Source organism: Ciconia boyciana, chromosome 26 (genome assembly GCF_034638445.1).
Source record: "Ciconia boyciana chromosome 26, ASM3463844v1, whole genome shotgun sequence".
In the NCBI taxonomy this organism is placed as follows: Eukaryota; Metazoa; Chordata; class Aves; order Ciconiiformes; family Ciconiidae; genus Ciconia; species Ciconia boyciana.
The window spans coordinates 3154174-3170941 of record NC_132959.1 but is presented as its reverse complement, the minus strand read 5'-3'; the positions used below and the strand labels follow the sequence as shown (position 1 = coordinate 3170941).

Below are 16768 nucleotides of genomic sequence, written 5' to 3'. Positions count from 1 at the left end.
GGGATGGTGACACAAGGGCAGGGGGGGGACAAGGCCACCCCCAAACCCGGCGCAGGCACCACGGGGCCGAGTCCACCCGGGTACAAACCCCGCTGAGCCCCCCGGCTCGCCCAGCCCCGTCACTGATGTGCCCCAGGCAGGATTTTTGCCTTTTTTTGTTTTGTTTTTAATGGATACAAAATAAAAGAGAAAAAAGGAAAACAAAGCGAGAGAGGAGGTGACAGGACAGGAAAGGGGTGAGGAAACACGTAAGCCTCCGGCGCTCCCCGCGGCTCCAAACCCAGAGTTGCACAGTACCGGGCGGGGGTTTCAATCATCTTTTCCTTTTCTTTTAGAAAAAAAAAAAAGAAAAAAAAAGAGAAGGAAAAAGCTTGGATCCCACCGAGCAGCCGTCGGGCGTCAGGGAGCCGTCTGCAGCATCAAGTTCCTCAGGAGTTTCTGGCGCCCGACCTCATAATCTTCCTCGTCCACATTGACCAGCAGTTTGATGGCTTCGTGGCCCACGGCTTGTTTGAGCGAGTCCGTGATGAAGACGCCCTTGAGGGCTTCCAGCAAAGAGCCGTTGATGTAGTCGCGCCAGAACGCGTCGAGGTAGGTGAGCTCTGAGAATTTTATGTCACAGATGATGGAGCCCAGGTCCCGGGACTTCAGGATGGTGTTGGCCTGGTTGAAGCGTTCGAACTGACGCTCCAAGGGGTCCTGCTTGTTGGAGAAGACGTTGCCTTGCAGCGCCGTCTCGTGCTGGCAGTACTCGGCTCGGACTCGCAGGCGGATGTCTGGGGGAAGCGGGGAGGGCGGTGAGTGCTCCGGCGTGGGGCCAGGAACCCCCCCGAAGCCCCCCCAGAGGCTCTTACCACAGGTCTGCTTCTCCTTAGGGTCCGGCGTCGCCGACTTCCTCCTCTTGCGCTGGCTGCTGAGGAGGGTCCTGCCGCGGCCGGGCCTCTTGGTACAGATCTGGGGTCCCGCGGAGGAGCAGCAGACCACGGGGTGGTGGGGAGGCACTGCGCAGGGAGAGGGCAGGGGACGCTGAGCCCCCCTGGGGACACCCCGGGGGAGCCGCTCCCCCGCCCAGGCCCTGCCAAAGCTCTCGGAGCCGCTCGCCCTTGCTGGCTGCGCTCCAAATCTGTGTTTGAGCCCTTCTGCTCCCGCCCTCCCCTCCTTTCCACGCCGCTGTCACCTCCCAGTCGTCCCCCCTGTCCCGGGACGCTCGTCCCAAGGGGTGTCTGGCAGCTCCAGGAGCCCGCGCAAGCCCCGAGAGGGGAACCCCAAGTTACGCCCCGAGACCGAGCGGCCTCCCCGCAGCACCGCGGTCCGGGGGTGTCAAACTCCGCGCTCGATCGTCCCCCAAGCCGCGGGGATTGTGGCAGCAGGGTCAGATGTCACCGCAGTGACGAAGCCATCACCGTCAGCCAGAGGCGAGGCCCCGTGCTCCCAGCGGGAGCAAAGGAGGCAAAAGAGGGATGGTCCCGATGAATTCCCACAGACCGAGTCCCCCACGGACCGAACCCCGAGTCTGGCAGAGGGCAAACCCGCACCCACCTGATTTATGGGGGTGGCCGAGCCCGTGCTCCGCCTCGCTGTGAGCTCGGGGCGTCACGTAGCGAATGGACGTCTCCTCCAGGTACTTGTCCACCAGGTCCGGACACACTGGAAGAGAGAGGGGACACGGGCCCCTTCAGAGGGGACAGAGGGGACACGGGCCCCTCCGGGAGGGAGGCCAAGGCAGATCTCTCCCGACGCGGTGGGTGCCAACGCGTGCTTAAGCTGCTCCGCATCCCCCAGGCGCGGCCGCACGTTGAGCGGCCGTTTCTCCAGCCAGCCCTCTCGGAAAAATGTCCGTTTGGGAGCCAAGCCCTCCCAGCTGCGGGCAGGAAAGGCCGTTTCCCTCTGTTCCCACAGAGACTCCCAACACCCGGGCTCGGAGCAGGCCGGCGGCGTTGCGTGCACGCAATCCCTCTAGAGAAACTCCGGCAGCGTCTCCCGCACCACGACAGCCACTGTGCCGGCACGGTACCGTGCCGTACGTACCTGGCGATCGCTCGGACCAGCCCCGGATTCGTCCCGTGCTCCCTACACAAGCTCCTGCAGCTCGTGTCGGTCTAAGCAAAGGTCTGGGGGAGCAGCCACCGCTCCTCCTCCTCCTCTGCAGCCAGGGCAGAGTGGAGCTGGGGGGGGGGAACGGACGACAGTGGCAGCTCCAGGCCCCTGGGGCGGACCCAGCCGCTCAAAACGCTTTAGGATAAACCGGCGTACCCCAAAATGCTAAGCCTACGTTATCTACCCGACTTCAGCAGATCAAACCTTTGAAGTAACACGCTGGCAGGACACGGGGTTTTCAGGAGAGTCAAGCTGCTGAGCAGAAGCAGCTGCTGAGCAAAGATTATGGGGTGAAACAAGTTATTTTTGAGGGCCAGGACATTTTCTGCAGGTTGTTTTTGTCCTGTCCGGTGAGCTCAGAGCGCTGCCCGTCCCCAGGCAGGATCCCTCCCATCCCCACCGGAGCGAAGCCAGCCAAGGCTGTGGGTCTCCCCAGCTCCCTCCGCCGCCCTCCACCTCCGCCCAGCCGGCCCCGGCCGCGCCAAGTAATTCGGGACGGGGTTTCGCTCCTTTTCGGTGCCATGAATACGAATGAGGCAGGAGGAGACAAGAGCTCCTGGCTGCTGCAGGGTCTGGAAGGACACGGGAACCAGAGACGAGAGTCAGCTCGTTAAATCCAGAGGACACTTCCTTTAACCAACCGATCCCTCCTCTTTAAATGCAAAGCGCTGCGCGTTACAAACCACATGTAAGGTGCCTTTAATAAAGCTTTTTAGAAATGCTATTTTTGCACATTCAATTAAACCGTTTCCACCCAAGCACGGCTGGAGACATAGCAAGAACGAGATCTCACGGGTACGGATCATCGCTCCTCACACGACGCTGACCTCCGGCTCCTCAACCGCGCCGGTATCACACTTTAATATCGATCCATCCGTCTCACCCTGAAAACACCAAAACCTGACACGGGGAGGGCTCGCCTGGCTTCAGCCGACCGAGGTACAGCAGCCAAGTGCCCCTGCGGTTTGGATTTGTACACCCAACAAGCAAAAAAGCTGCTCAATAGACAAAAATAACGCTCCAACACCCCCAAACCCTACACGAAGCGGGGGACAGAGAGCCGTGGATCCATTGGTGTGCCCCGTGGAATCGGCATCACCGGAAACCTCCCTGAATCCAAGCACCGCACAGCTGGTCTGCGTAACGCACCCGCCGCTTTCCCTTTTCCTCTCGTTTTTCTTGGCTTGGTGCAGAGGAAGAGCACCGGAAGGCTGCACCGGCACCGGCGAGCAGCCTCCTACGCCCCGCTTGCACCAAGCCGTGGTGCCGGCTGCCCTGTGAGGCTGGGGAACGGGCTGGGATCCATCCCTGGCACAGCCGCGTCCGAGCGCGGCACACAGGGCAGAGAGCACGCTCCCGGCTCCCAGAAAAGGCCGGATAATGGGAAAATCCTCATGGCGTCTGGTCTGAGCCTGCACAGGCAGGGCGGAGGTGCAGGCAGGGCTGCCCTGCACGCAGGCTCCATCCCGCGAGGTCCATCAGGGCTGGAAGTTTCTGGCATTTCGGAGCGGCACAAGGCAGCAGCTGCCTCCAAAAGCAGCGTCCCCAGCCCGATGCTGGTTAAGGAACGACTGAACAAAAAAACCCCGTTAATTTTTGAAGCCGCCCGATCCAGCTTCCCCCTGGCAGGACGGAGGCTGCAGGCAGCGCGGGACCACGCTCCCGGTGACAGCCCCAGCTCAAGGGTTTGTTCACGCCAGCGCTGCCGTCCCTCCTCTCACCCCCCAAAAACGGGGAGTTTTTAATGCCTGCCTCTACTTGCGCTCGCCGCTTTCCCAAGCGCTGGCGGGGAACAGCACCGTTGGCCACGGTGCGAGCAGAAACCGGGGAGACTCAGCAGCCTGGAACTGCCAAGAAAGCCCAATTATCCTAATTTAAAGCAAAGATGCAAATTTCAGAGGTTGAATCCTGCTGGAGCAGCTGCCTTACGCATCCCCTGCAACAAGTGCACTCTCCTTCACGACTCCTCCGGTTCTGGTTAATCTGGGTTACATTCTTTGAACTGTAAATTGAGGGGTTTTGTCAAAAAAAAAAGGCAGAGGGCTGAGCTGGTGGAGGGCAGTGGATCAGCTCAGCCTGGCAGCTCCATGAAGTGACCGAAAATCCACCAAATTACCCAGATCCGAAGGGCCGGGCCACTGCTGGGGTCTCCCAGCCAAGAGAGAGTGAGGGGAAAAGGGGTGACTGAAAGAGGGGGGTTTGGGGCATCCCACTGGCAAATGGGCGGGAAAAACCCAAAAATCTGAATTTGGACAGGGGTTTCTCACTCCAGCCTCTCTGCGTACGGCACACCGCAGGACCGACAGCACCAGCTCGGGGAGGACATTGGTCGCCTTCCCAAACTTGCCTCGGCCCCAGGAGGAGGAGCACGTTTCCCCCGCAGCCAACGGCACATCGAGCGCAGCAGCCCCGGGTTTCCCCAGACCCTCCCGGCTCCTTCTCGCTCCCCGGCACAGCCCTGGGGCTGCCCACGGCACCGCGCCCCAGGCGGCACATCGGGCCGAAAGGAGCGTTTCCCTAAAAACCGGAGACGAACAGCGGGAGCTGGGAGCTGGAGGCACGGACCTGGGAGTCGCGGAGCTGCACAGCACACAGCAGGAATCCCAGTTCTCTGCCACTGAAAAAAGGAGACCTCGGCGCTTGCCAGAAGCGAAACGAGGCTTTAACCCCCCCAAAACTGTGCGTGGGCTCTTGCTAAAACCCTGTAAAATACCCCTTTGCCTTCTCTGCCTGCATTTCCCTGCTGTCCTGGCAGCCGTTTGTCCTTACAAGCCTCGGGGTCCTTCAACCACCGTGCCTCCAGGGTGTCGGTGAGGAGAAACAGGAGACGGCTGAATAACGAAGCGGGCTTCGTTAAGGAGCGGGCCAGGCTGCCAGCGGTGTCACTTACCGGCCCGTCGCCTCTTGAGGGTGACGTACGGCAGCAGGTCGTGGCGAGTGATGATCCGCAGCAACTGCAGCACCTGTCGGAAGTTGGTCTCGTCGCAGCGGCCCTGCCGCTCCAGCGCCAGCAAGAAGTCCCGGCCGCTGCGGATCATCCCCCTCTCGTAATCGTCGATCACGTCCACGAAGAGGAAGGAGAGCACCCGCACGTCCCGGTGGGTCAGGTGGGTGCCCACGATGTCGAACATGCGGTGCAAGCTGTAGAGCCCGTGCTCCCGGTCGCCCCGTTCCTCCGGCCAGGCTTGCGCTCGGCTCCGTTTGAAGGCTGCCATCTTCCACCGCTGCTGGCACACGCCGAGCCGGGGGCTCCTCTTAGTGCCGCAACCCTAGAAGACAGAGAGGGCCAACAGGCTTTAATCCCTTCCCCAGGGAAACTTGATTAAAAACCCCACTCCGCATCCCTCCACCACATCTCCACGCTCGGCAGCGGCTCGTCCCCTTCTCTGCCGGAGCATCTTACACCAAAAATTGGGGGTTGAGCACCAGACTGACGGCACCGGGCTCTGCCAGCACTGACAGGTCTCTGCCACGTTAACTTATGAACCCAAACACCGTCTGGCAGAAACACCTACGAGCTACGGCGCTCGGTGGCACGGCTCCAGACCACAACCCAGGCGAGGACTGATGTCCTCTACCCCAGCAAAACGAGTCCCCGTGTCCCCCGGCAAAGCCGAGCGGGCGGCTCGACAGCCCCAGCTAAACTCTCCGCCGCCACACCAGCGGGCACTAACCGCACAAAGCCATTTGGCGCAGCCACCGGTATCGTGCCAAAACATCAAGGGAGAAGCAAATCAGCCGCTCGGCAGGCCCCGACCTGTTGGGCTTCAAAGTCGGAGCAGAGCGAGCCTCGTCAGACTGGCTTCGGCGGCCGACTCGGGGCTCACCCTCCTCGTCTCAGCAGGTTTCTCGCCCGGTTACGGCACCCCCCGGGAAGTTCCTCATTGCTCTGCTGTCACCCGGCTCTCTTTCAGCGGCACCAACAGCTTCGTTTCTTCACCGAGAGCCGCAGGGAGTCACGCACCCGGCCAAAAAGAGGAGGGACCCGCAGGAATTGTGGCCCTTGCCTGACCTCCTTTGGGAATCGAGTGCTGTCACAGCCAAGCGGGTGACATTAAGGTGTCCCGTGTCTGGGGACGGCACCGTGCCACTGCACGGAGTCAGCCGCAAGACAGGCCGGGAACTGGCGATGAGCCGTTCGGCAACGCCAGTCGCTCAGGGCACGCGGTGATCGGGTTAGGAGTGAACCGCACCGCACGGCTTGCTGGGAGCGGGCTGGGGCGACGCATGGACCCGGGGCACCCCCAGAACTATTTGGAGGGGCCTTTGCACCCCCAAAGCGCATTTAAGCGCCTGCAGCGTGTCTCGGGCTCGAGGCTGGCGGCAGCACCCATGGCAAAAGGGCACCCGCCCCAGGGACACCCTCGGCGTGCCGTACAGGGGCGTCACGCTGTCGCTGCACCGCATTTACACCCTAAAACGATGGCCCTCGTTAGTTTAACCGGGTTAGGAGTCGTCCTCCCCTGCGGGACGCCGGACCAGAGGCCGCGGGAGAGCGGAGATCGCAGTCTGATACCACCCTTGCAGTTCCAGACGGGGTCCAGCCCCGAAATCGGTGGCTCCCTGCTCCGTGCGGCAGCGGGCCACGGCTCCCTCTCCCCTCCAGAGAGCTCACCCCAGCCCGGCCGGCGTCACCACGGGGCAGCTTTGCTTGGTTACCGTTCCCAAAACAGTGAGGCGGCGGCGGCGTAAACACGGGCCACCAGCAGGAATCTCCCATCTATTCCCAGCACAGCCCGTGACTCACGCTCTGGCCCCAGGCAGGCAGAGGAACGGGAAGCCCTCGACGGGGCCCGTCTCCACGCCGGTGGCCACCCACCTAACAGGGCACCAGCAGGGTTTTAAATTCCTGTTGTAAAATGCAAATAGCTTAAATTAAAAATGTGTCGAGCGACTGCTGCGCTGAAATCGGTCTGAGACAGCTCTGACTGCTCCAGCTGGGGAGGAGACGGCACTATATACCATATAGATTCCCCCCAAGTAGAAAAGTCCTATGAACGCAGCTCCTAGTGAAGACGTTTCTTGGTACAAACAGCCTGTAGCCACCTCCGTGCAGGAGAGAGGGGAGAAAAATCAGAATAAAGCGCCCCAGTTCCTCTCCAACGGCTCCTCCTGCGGCGGGGGCTGAGCCACATCGGCTCCACGGAGGAGTCAGAGCGCGCTGGGCTGCAGCCCGGCACATCCCAGGAGAGGGAACGGATTTCTCCGGTCTTGTAAACCCCGTGAAAGCCAAGTTTTGGAGAGGCCTTTACCAGGAGCTGCATCACAACAGGATATCAACAGGCAGCACACGGTAATTGCATCAACACAGAATAAAAGTGTTAAAAAAAAAATTAAGACAAACAAGCCTTAGTCTTGATGGTCGCTGTCATGCGCAGAAAAAACGCCGAGGGCAAACAAAGTGTTTGCCGAAAGCAGCGTTTCAAGCTGATGGTAAAGTCCCCGGCGCTCCTCGGCCGCACCCAGAATGGTTTTGGTGCTGTGGCACCGGTGTCGACCAGTAAACGAACCACGGGCCGCTCGTTTGAGGGCCCGGTGGCAGCCGGCCCCGCTCGGCTTGCACCCACAGCCCTCCCTCTGCCCCCGCCCCACCGGGTTTTGCAGGTGTTGCACACACGCTCTGGTCCGGGGTTTTGCGGCGGGAGCCGTCAATATTCCCGCACAAAGTAAAATGCACGAGAAACAAGCACGGGCGGAGCGAGGCGAGGCCTCTGCTTTCTTCCCAGCGTCCCGTCAGCAGCTCCGAGATAAAAAACTGAACATAAACCACACACCCACTTATCAGCTAATTGCCTGGATATTTACACCGCCACATCTTCCTGCGGCAGCCCCAGAAACCCGATCTCTGTCCCCAAAGCAGCGCCCGTGCCATCTGCCCCGCACCACAAAACCGGGAGAACCACCCCAACCTGGGCAACGCAAGCGCCGGGAGCTGCTCTCTGGGACCCTCTTTTATAGCATTTCATTAAAAACGGCTCGTTTTTCTGCAGTCGGGTTTGCCAAGCGCTGAATTGCACAAACCCAAGGCAGGAATTCGGCAGACGCTATCTTTTGATTATTTAGTACCAACCACCCTGGAATTACACTGCATTTTTTTTTTCCAGGAAGGCAAAAAAAAAAAAGGGGGGGCAAATTGACATTGTGCTGCCTGAACACAACAAGAAGAGATTCAGCAGAAAGAGACTTCATGTGTGTGGGGGAAGTACTGAGTCCCGGGGGGCAGTTCCTTATAGCTGCACCACCCAAAACCACAAAAAGCTGTTAAATTTATTTTCAAGCAGGGGATTCCAGCAGCCGCTACTTGGAAGAGATCCCTGCTTCCCCTCGCCTTTGGCTCTCCTCCTGCCTTAAACCCACAGGATCGGAAGGCCGGAGCACTTTACTGCGCACGTACATTTTAAAAAAAAAAAACAAAACAAAACAAACAAAAACCTAAAATCCTTTGAACTTCCTCAAGGAACGTCCCTGTCGTGAGCGCACGGAGCGGGAAAGACCTCCCAAGAGAAGACGAGGAGCTGCCCGTGCCCCGGCTAGCCGATCGCGCCGTGGCTCTCCCGTACCAGGGCAGGCGTGACCAGACCCCTGCCCACCCTCGTCACAAAGGAGCAGCACATCACACCCGCTCAGGAGGAGATCTTCCGCAGCACTCCAGGATCATTAAAATAATTTAAGGTGAACAGGATAAACAAGCTTTTGGTGCCTACAAAGCTCTGCACTTAATCAGTCCGAGCCTTACTCAAACATCTCGCTTAACCCACGCGGATGCTGGGGATTTTTGACGCTGAAGTTGAGGTGACTACCACAAAAACCCACCTCCTGACAGCACGCTCCTGCCTGGATGGGCACGGAAGCCACGAATACCAACTTCAAGTCGAAACGTGGCTGTGAGGTGGATTTCCCAGCGCAGCCCTATCCCAGCCTCCTCCATCCGGCGTGCCGCAAACAGATGCGAGGGAGACACCTAGTCGCGCTTTCGCTGCAGACCAGACGCGATCCTGCTCAACCCGGGCGAGGACCGGCCGCGGCAGAGCCGGATGAACGGCACCGCGGAGCCTCGGCAGACGCGCGAAGCCCCGAGGCAGAACCAGAACCCAAACGCCAACTTTCCCAACGCGCTCGATTACCAAAGAGAAGGAAACGCAAACAGAAACAAACAGCCAAACGCTTCGGTTTCACCGCCCCGGCAGCGGGTAACCAGGAGGTTTCTTCCTCTCCTCTTCAGGCACCTTCAACCTGAAGCTGCCTTTGCAGAAGGCCATTAGTCTGGAGCGGTTCTGGCTGCCCGGCTCGCCCCCGCTCTCCTCCCGACAGCTCCCGCGGACGCCGTCACACCAAACACACGTTTCTTCCCCTCTCCTCCGTCGGGAAAGGGCTCAGCCACCCCGCAGCTCACCCCACGCACACAGCAAGCGGAGGGCACAGATCCCGTCCGTCGGGACAGCGGTCCTGGCCCCCGAACCTCCGCCTGCAGCCGGCTCCTCTCCCAGGAGCCGGGACTGCGCCGGATGGGCCACGAGCTCGGGAGCTGCTCGCCGAGGCCGCTCGGCTGCTGCTCTTTTGCGGGACCAAATACCCGGCCCCACGGTCGGCAAATCTTCCCGATTCGCGGGCTGCAGACGGATGGGACGCTGCCCGCGGTGACCGCGGTGCGGCCGCTCCGACACCCGTCCCGGCACACCGTCATCCCGAGGCATCGCGCCCGCGGGACAGGTAACCTCAGCTGATAAACTCGCTACGGGACAAGATAGATTAATGAGAAAAGTGGGGATATAAACGGTTCCTGCTGCGCAGAGGATGAACCGATCAAAGGGAGCTGAGAAGAAATAAGATTAATGCATAATTGTCCTCTTTGGAGGAGTTTTGGTTTGTTTTTTTTTTTTAACCTTCCCTCTGTAGCACTTTGTATCTGGGTCAGCGCTGGTTGAGGGCACAGCAGGTCTGTGTCGATACAATAATGCCCGTAGGGCAGAAAAAAAAACACCTAAACCCACCACTAATTACAGCAAACCCGCTAGTCCCAGCCCAGCAAAATACACTTGATTTCACCGGCAGCAGACGAGCGTGCACGGCCATCCCCGGACACCCCACGGCAGGGAGGGCCGGAGGAAGAGGAAGCGTTCAGCCACGCTGCGTCACCGGACAAAGTATTCGTAACCCCACGAGAACGAGCCAGATGCAAAAATAGTTCTGCTAGCAGTTGTTTCAGGGTAGGATTGGGGGTTTTTTTGGCGCATGGGTTTAGTTGGGGGAGGGGGATTTTTATTTTAAAGTGCGTTTCGCTTCCATTTATCGCCCCATTCATCGCCCTGCCACCTCAATTAATCCCCCAATCTAATTTCTGCCACCGAGTGGCAACTACAGCCTTGATTCCCAATGCCACTAATGCCCGCCCTGACCAGCACCGGCGCTGGCAAACACCCCTCTCCGGTTACCACCGGGGCGCCGAGATGGAGCACCACCACCCGGGAACGGCACCCGAGCCACCGCACGCTGACGGGGAGAAGAGGAAAATCCTCAACAAAATCCCCACGCTGGAAACTCCCAGCGGCGCTGGAGCCGCTCTCCCCTACGCCGGCGCGTAACCGCACACGACGCTCGAGCCATGGAAACGGGAGCGCGGGCAGGGGACGCGTCGCCGCCGCTGTCAGCCGGGCAGCGCCGCCCGGGCCCCTCCGGAGCCCTGGCTGGCACCCAGAGGCTCATCGGGAAGGCACCGGGCAGCCGGCTTTACCAATCTCGCCTTTTCCATCAGCAAAAAGATGCCTGATCAGGATTCACCTTCAGCCAAGCTTCCCAAACTTTTCCTGAGCAGGGACAATGAGGCCAACCGCAGAGTTATTAACACCGGCGGCATTAACGCGAGCAGCTCCTTACAGGAGAGGAGGGACAGGCGAATTGTTAGTAGATTAGAAAAAAAAACCAACATATAGGAACACCCACCTTAGTGAGGAGCTCTTCTGGTCTTGCTTATATCCACGATTCGAACAGCAGCCAAGCGAGAGTGTTTTTAAGAAGTCTTCTATCCCCTTTTCTCCTCGACTTTTTAAATAAACTACCCGACAACACCACGGAAGCTCCTACAGAGAGTTTCACGTATGGCTCTTGTAGCGGGAAAGCCAAACTTCCAGAGTCGGGTACCGGCGGTCAGTGTTAAAGCTGGTCGACTTGCCAGAAGCCACCCAATTTTTTTTTCCCCCCACCCCAAAACCTTCTTTTTTTTTTTTCCCCTACTTAATAATTTATTGACATGGGGAGGAGGAAAAGGAAAGTCCAGAACTCACCCTGCGCTCCCTAGGTCATATCTTTTTTTAAGGACACCATTCCTGAAGAACTAACTCCCCTGTTCCCTTCTTACCAGCAGGACTTAACGCCGCCCTCGCAAACCCAGGCGACGGGCAGGGTGCTCGGAATACCTTAAACCTCGATTTGCTTTCTCAGTATAGCAACTCCTCCAGAAACTGGATCGGGTTAAGTGATAAACCTTAATAAGAGAGCCAGGAGAAGGTCATCCGAACTGGGTTATTCTTTTAAAATTCAGCCCATACCTTCTCCTTTGCGTTTACTCACAATTACAGGGCTCGCCTCCTCCCCAGCGGCTCCCTAAGCCTCGCTTATCCCCCAGGAGAGAGCCTGCTCGGGAAGCCGGGCCCAGCGCTCGGCTGCTCCGTCCCCACCTCCACGGCCGCGCTGCCCTGCGCTTGTATCAAATACTAAAAAAAAAAAATAAAATCGAGAACTCCGCCTCTCCCAGAAGTTTTGAGCTTAAAGCTCCCGAAATACAGCACTAAATCACCACACAGGGTGGTCTGAAGGCGGCTGAGGCCCCGCTGCGCCGCTCGCCCCTACCCCCGCTCGGTTCTTCCCTCCCCGTTACCGGCACATGCCGCAGCGGCCCGGCAGCTCCCGCGGCCCGGCTCCGGCCCTCCCCCGCCGCCGGGGAGCACCCGGCTTTTTAAAGCCTCTCGGTCCAAGGTCCAGCAACCGCCGCTCGGGGACGGCCCCGGCCTCCCCCGCGAGGCCCCGGGAACGGCAGGGGCGGGAGGGCGGCGAGGGGCCGCCGGCCCGAGGGGGGGGGAGGGGGCTCCGCGGGCTGCCGAGGGGAGCGGCTCGGCCCCGCGGCCACGGCGCTGCGGCCGCCCCTAGGCCCCCATCCCCCGGGCACCCGAGGCCTCTCCTGCGCTGCCTCTGCCCGGTACCGGGCCGCGCTGAGGTGGGGGGGAGGGGGGGGGAAGGCGGCCTGGGCCCGGGCCCGTCCCCTCACCCACAGGGACCGCCGAGGCCTCCCCTACGCCGCCCCCGCCATGCCCGCCGGCTCGGCCGCCGCTCCGCTGCGCGGGCCCCGCTGGCGCTGCGGGGCTGCCCGGGCTGAGGGCGCCGCGGCCTCCCCGTCACGGCCGCCCCAGGCTCGGCGCCGCCATGTTGGCTCCGTCCGCTCCGCTCCCCGCTCGCAGGCGGCCGCGGCGGCTCCGGCGCGACGCAACATCCGGGGCCGCGGCCCCGCCCCCTCGCGCGGTGCGGCCCCGCCCTCATCCGGGCCACGCTCACCTCTCCACCTTCACGCCCATTGGGAATGCCGGGGAGCGCGGCGCCCTCTTGGATAAGGGCGGGAGGGCGGGCCCATCCGGGTCACCCGCCGCCGGCTTCAGCGCCCTTCGGGAGCACTGGCGCGCGGCCGCCATGTTGGGTGAGGGCAAGCTGGCAAGGCCGCCACGCCCTTAGGGCACGTGGGGGGGCGGCCGCCATCTCGGGAGAGGGCAGGCGGGGTCCGCCGGGCGCGGCTTCGCGCCTATTGCGGGGCATGAGGGGGCGCCGCCATCTTGACTGAGGGCAGAGTGACAGGCGGGGGGTCGGCGCTGCCGGGGGGGTGTCTCTGGGGTTGGGGGTTCTTTGGGGGTTCCTGGGGACTGAGGGGGTCCTTGAGGCGGGGGGTCCCTGGGGATTATGGGGTGGGGGCTGTGAGGAAGGGGAGGCCCTTGGGGTGGGGTTGGCTGGGGGCTGAGGACAGGGGGCCCTGGGGACAAGGGGGGGCCGTGGAGACAAGGGGGGGGGGCACGGGGACAACGGGGGGCGATGGGGACAAGGGGGGCGATGGGCACGGGGGGGCATGGGCACAAGGGGATCACTTGGGGGTTTGGGGGGCGAGGGGGATCCCTGGGGATTGGGGGGACTGGGGGCCCCTCCGGAGGAGGGGCTCCTCGGGGGACCTTGGGGACAAGGGGGGGACAAGGGGGGGGGGGGCGCCTCTGGGCCGGGCTCGCCCTTCCCCCCGTCTCCAGCAGAGGGTGCCAGGCGGGCGGGGCCCGCACCCATGGGTGGGGGGGGACCCATGGACCTCGCCCCGACCCTGCCCCCCCCCGCCTCTGCACCCTTCTGGGGTGGGGAAACTGAGGCAGGGCCGGCCCGGCCCCGGTGACCCCCGGCCGGGGGGGGGGGGGGGGTCAGGCACCCGGGGATCCCCCTGGGCCCCCCCCGGCCCCGAGTCGGGAGCGGAGCCGGCACCCCGGGGTGCTGCGGGGGCGGCGCGCGCGGCCGGGCACCCAGCCAGGGGCGGGGAGGTGCCGCGGGGTCCCCCGCCCCGGCACCCGGTTAATCAATTAATCCTCATTAGCCCGCACGTGCCGGGGTAATCCCCGCGGGGACCGGGATGACGGGGGGGGGGGGGATCTCCGGTCCCCCAGGGTGCGGGGGAGGGAGTCCCGGGAGGGGAGGGGCGGGGGACCCGGAGGGGGAGGCAGCGGGACAGGGCGGGGGAACGGGGGGGCAGCGGGACAGGGCGGGGGGGGCACCGGGCGGGGGGTGTGTGCGGGGGGCACCGGGACAGGGCAGGGGGCCCGGGGGACACTGGGCGGGGGGGGTCCGAGGGGCAGCGGGCGGGGGGTGGGGGGCGGAGCGCGGCCGGGCGGGGAGCGGTGACTCAGCGGGGCCCCCGGCCCCCCCGCCCCCGCCGTGCCTATCCCGGGCGGGGCCGCGCCCCGCCACTGCCCGCTCCGCCCCGCGCCGCGCCGCCCCGCTCCGCCGTGAGTCCCGCACCGGGGCCGGGCTCCCTGCCTGGGGGGGGCGACCCTGCAGCCCCGTATTGGAGGGGGGCCGGGGCGGCACGCGACGGGGGGGACCCCATCCCTGCACCCCGCTGAGGGGGGCTCAGTCCTGCACCGCGCTTGGGGGGGGGCAATCCCGCGCCCATCATTCAGAGGGGGACCCCCAAGCATGCGCCCCCCGGGTGGGAGCCCCAGTCCTGCCCTCCCCTGCTAGAGGGGGACCCCAATCCTGCCCCGCCCGATAGGGGTGGGCCCCATCCTGCCCCCCTGCCCCCCGGGGACCCCAGGCATTGCCCCCTTAAAGGGGGACCCAACCCCGCACCCCACTTTGGAGGGGGACCCCGAAGAGGGCCAGGCTGCCCCCAGCCTGGGCCCCCCCCCAAAAGGTTTGGGGGTGCCCGTGGGGGGCACAGCCCCCCCCAGGAGATGCCCCTGCACCCCGGGGGGGCACATCCTGCCCGGGGGGGGCAAAGCGCGGGCCGGGGGCCGGGGCGGGGCTGGCCGGGGGGGTCCCCGGTGCTGAGCGGGGGGGGCCCAGCCCTGGCCCCCCCCGGGACCCCCCAAGTTTTTGGAGTCGAAGCCGCGGGGCCGGGCCAGTTCCTGTTTCGGTGGCGGGCGCCTGCGCCGGGGTGTGGCACCGGTGTCCCCAGCCCTGTCCCCAACCCCGTCCCCAACCCCCCGCCAGCCCTGGGGGGGTCGTCGAGGTTTGGGGGGGGCCCTGGCGCCGGGCAGGGGGGGGCAGCGGTCCCACGGGGCAGGCGTGTCCCCCCGCTGCCGTCACCCCACATCTCTGCCAGGCCCAGGCGTCCCTCCCCAAGATGAAGGGTGGGGTGTGTCACCCCGGGGGGGGGCTGCCCCCCGCCGCCTGGTGACCCCGCGATCGTGGGGAAACTGAGGCAGGGCGCGCCCCGCCCAGGGAGGAGGCCGGGGGCTTTGTGCAATGCCCCCCTACCCCCCCACTGGGGCTCCCCAGGGTGCCCCGGAGCTGGGGGGGGGACACACACACGTGGGACACACCCGCAGGACATGCGTGTGTCCCCCCCCCCGGCCCCACCCGCGGCCGCGGCCCCGAGCTGAGTCATTCCCGGCGGCTGGAAAAGGGCTCACCCGTGCGATGAGCGGTGCCGGCCTCAGCCGGGGGCCGGGGCGCGCGGCTGAGCTGTGCCCCCCGCAGCCCGGGCCGGCCATGCCGTCGCAGCTGGAGCACGCCATGGAGACCCTCATGTTCACCTTCCACAAGTACGCGGGGGACAAGAACCACCTCAGCAAGGAGGACCTGCGGGGGCTGATGGAGAAGGAGTTCCCCGGGTTCCTGGAGGTGGGGCGGCAGGATCGGGCCCCGGGGGGGACCCCACAGCACGCCGGGATGGGACCCCACAGCACCCCAGGGTCGGACCCCACAGCACCCCGAGATCAGCCCCACAGCACCCCAGGGTCGGACCCCACAGCACCCCGGGATCAGCCCCACAGCACCCCGGGATGGGACCCCACAGCACCCCGGGATCAGCCCCACAGCACCCCAGGGTCGGACCCCACAGCACCCCGGGATCAGCCCCACAGCACCCCGGGATGGGACCTCACAGCACCCCGGGATCAGCCCCACAGCACCCCAGGGTCGGACCCCACAGCACCCCGGGATGGGACCCCACAGCACCCCGGGATCAGCCCCACAGCACCCCAGGGTCGGACCCCATAGCACCCGGGATCAGCCCCACAGCACCCCAGGGTCGGACCCCACAGCACCCCGAGATCAGCCCCACAGCACCCCAGGGTCGGACCCCACAGCACCCCGGGATCAGCCCCACAGCACCCCGGGATCAGCCCCATGGCACGCCGCCGGGACGGGACCCCCAGGACCCCTCGCCAGGACGGCACCCCGCTTCCCGAGGCCCGGGGGAGCCTGGCGGGCAGGCGCAGCCCCGAGGCCGGGGCGAGGGGCCCTGACCCCGTCCCTGCCCCCAGAACCAGCGGGACCCCATGGCCCTGGACAAGATCATGAAGGACCTGGACCAGTGCCGGGACGGCAAGGTGGGCTTCCAGGGCTTCTTCTCGCTGGTGGCCGGGCTCACCATCGCCTGCAACGACTACTTCGTGCTGCACATGAAGCAGAAGGGCAGGAAGTGAGGGCAGCCCCGGGTGCTGCCCCCCAGCCCCGGGAGCTGCCCCCCACCCCTGGGTGCTGCCCCCCAGCCCCGGGAGCTGCCCCCCACCCCCGGGTGCTGCCCCGACACCCTCAAGTGCTGCCCCCCCCAGCCCCAGGTGCTGCCCCCCGACTCTCGGGTGCTGCCCCGACACCCATGGGTGCTGCCCCCCCCGCTGCCCCCCCCAGTAAAGGTGTTTTTACTACGCTGGAGCTGCCTCGTTCCTTGGGGTCCCGGCCCCCCCGGGGTCCCCCCGGGGCCCCAGCCCCGCCCCCGGGGCGACGCGGCCGGGGCTGCCGGGGGAGGAGGGGTCCCCCGACGAGGGACGTATGGGGGCCATAGGGGGTGCGGGGGCCTGTGGGGCCGGGGGCGCAGGGCTGGGGGTGTCCGCAGTCCCCACGGCGGGGCTGTATAGGGAGCGCGTAGGGCTCCTATAGGGGCTCTGTAGGGGGTCTCCGGCAGCCACAGGGGGCTGTACGGGGCTATAGGAAT

General features: G+C 64.3%; 2 protein-coding genes across 3 annotated transcripts; one reads left to right on the top strand and one right to left on the bottom strand.

Moving 5' to 3' along the window:
• Positions 1 to 324: 324 nt before the first annotated feature.
• On the bottom strand, positions 325 to 12577 carry DEDD (death effector domain containing). 2 transcript variants are annotated; one of them, XM_072847019.1, is made up of 5 exons: positions 11038 to 12574; positions 4988 to 5366; positions 1540 to 1647; positions 855 to 1001; positions 325 to 776 (listed from the first exon to the last, which is right to left on the bottom strand). In XM_072847019.1, the coding sequence occupies exons 2-5, from the start codon at positions 5310 to 5312 to the stop codon at positions 400 to 402; spliced, it is 957 nt and encodes a 318-aa protein (XP_072703120.1). In that variant the 5' UTR covers positions 5313 to 5366; positions 11038 to 12574; the 3' UTR covers positions 325 to 399. The 2 variants fall into 2 exon arrangements, with proteins under 2 accessions (XP_072703120.1, XP_072703119.1); XM_072847018.1 differs by having other exon boundaries at positions 325 to 1001; positions 11038 to 12577.
• Positions 12578 to 14028: 1451 nt separating this feature from the next.
• S100A10 (S100 calcium binding protein A10) lies at positions 14029 to 16481 on the top strand. Its single transcript, XM_072846621.1, has 3 exons — positions 14029 to 14114; positions 15310 to 15453; positions 16098 to 16481. The coding sequence occupies exons 2-3, from the start codon at positions 15322 to 15324 to the stop codon at positions 16257 to 16259; spliced, it is 294 nt and encodes a 97-aa protein (XP_072702722.1). The 5' UTR covers positions 14029 to 14114; positions 15310 to 15321; the 3' UTR covers positions 16260 to 16481.
• Positions 16482 to 16768: the final 287 nt, after the last annotated feature.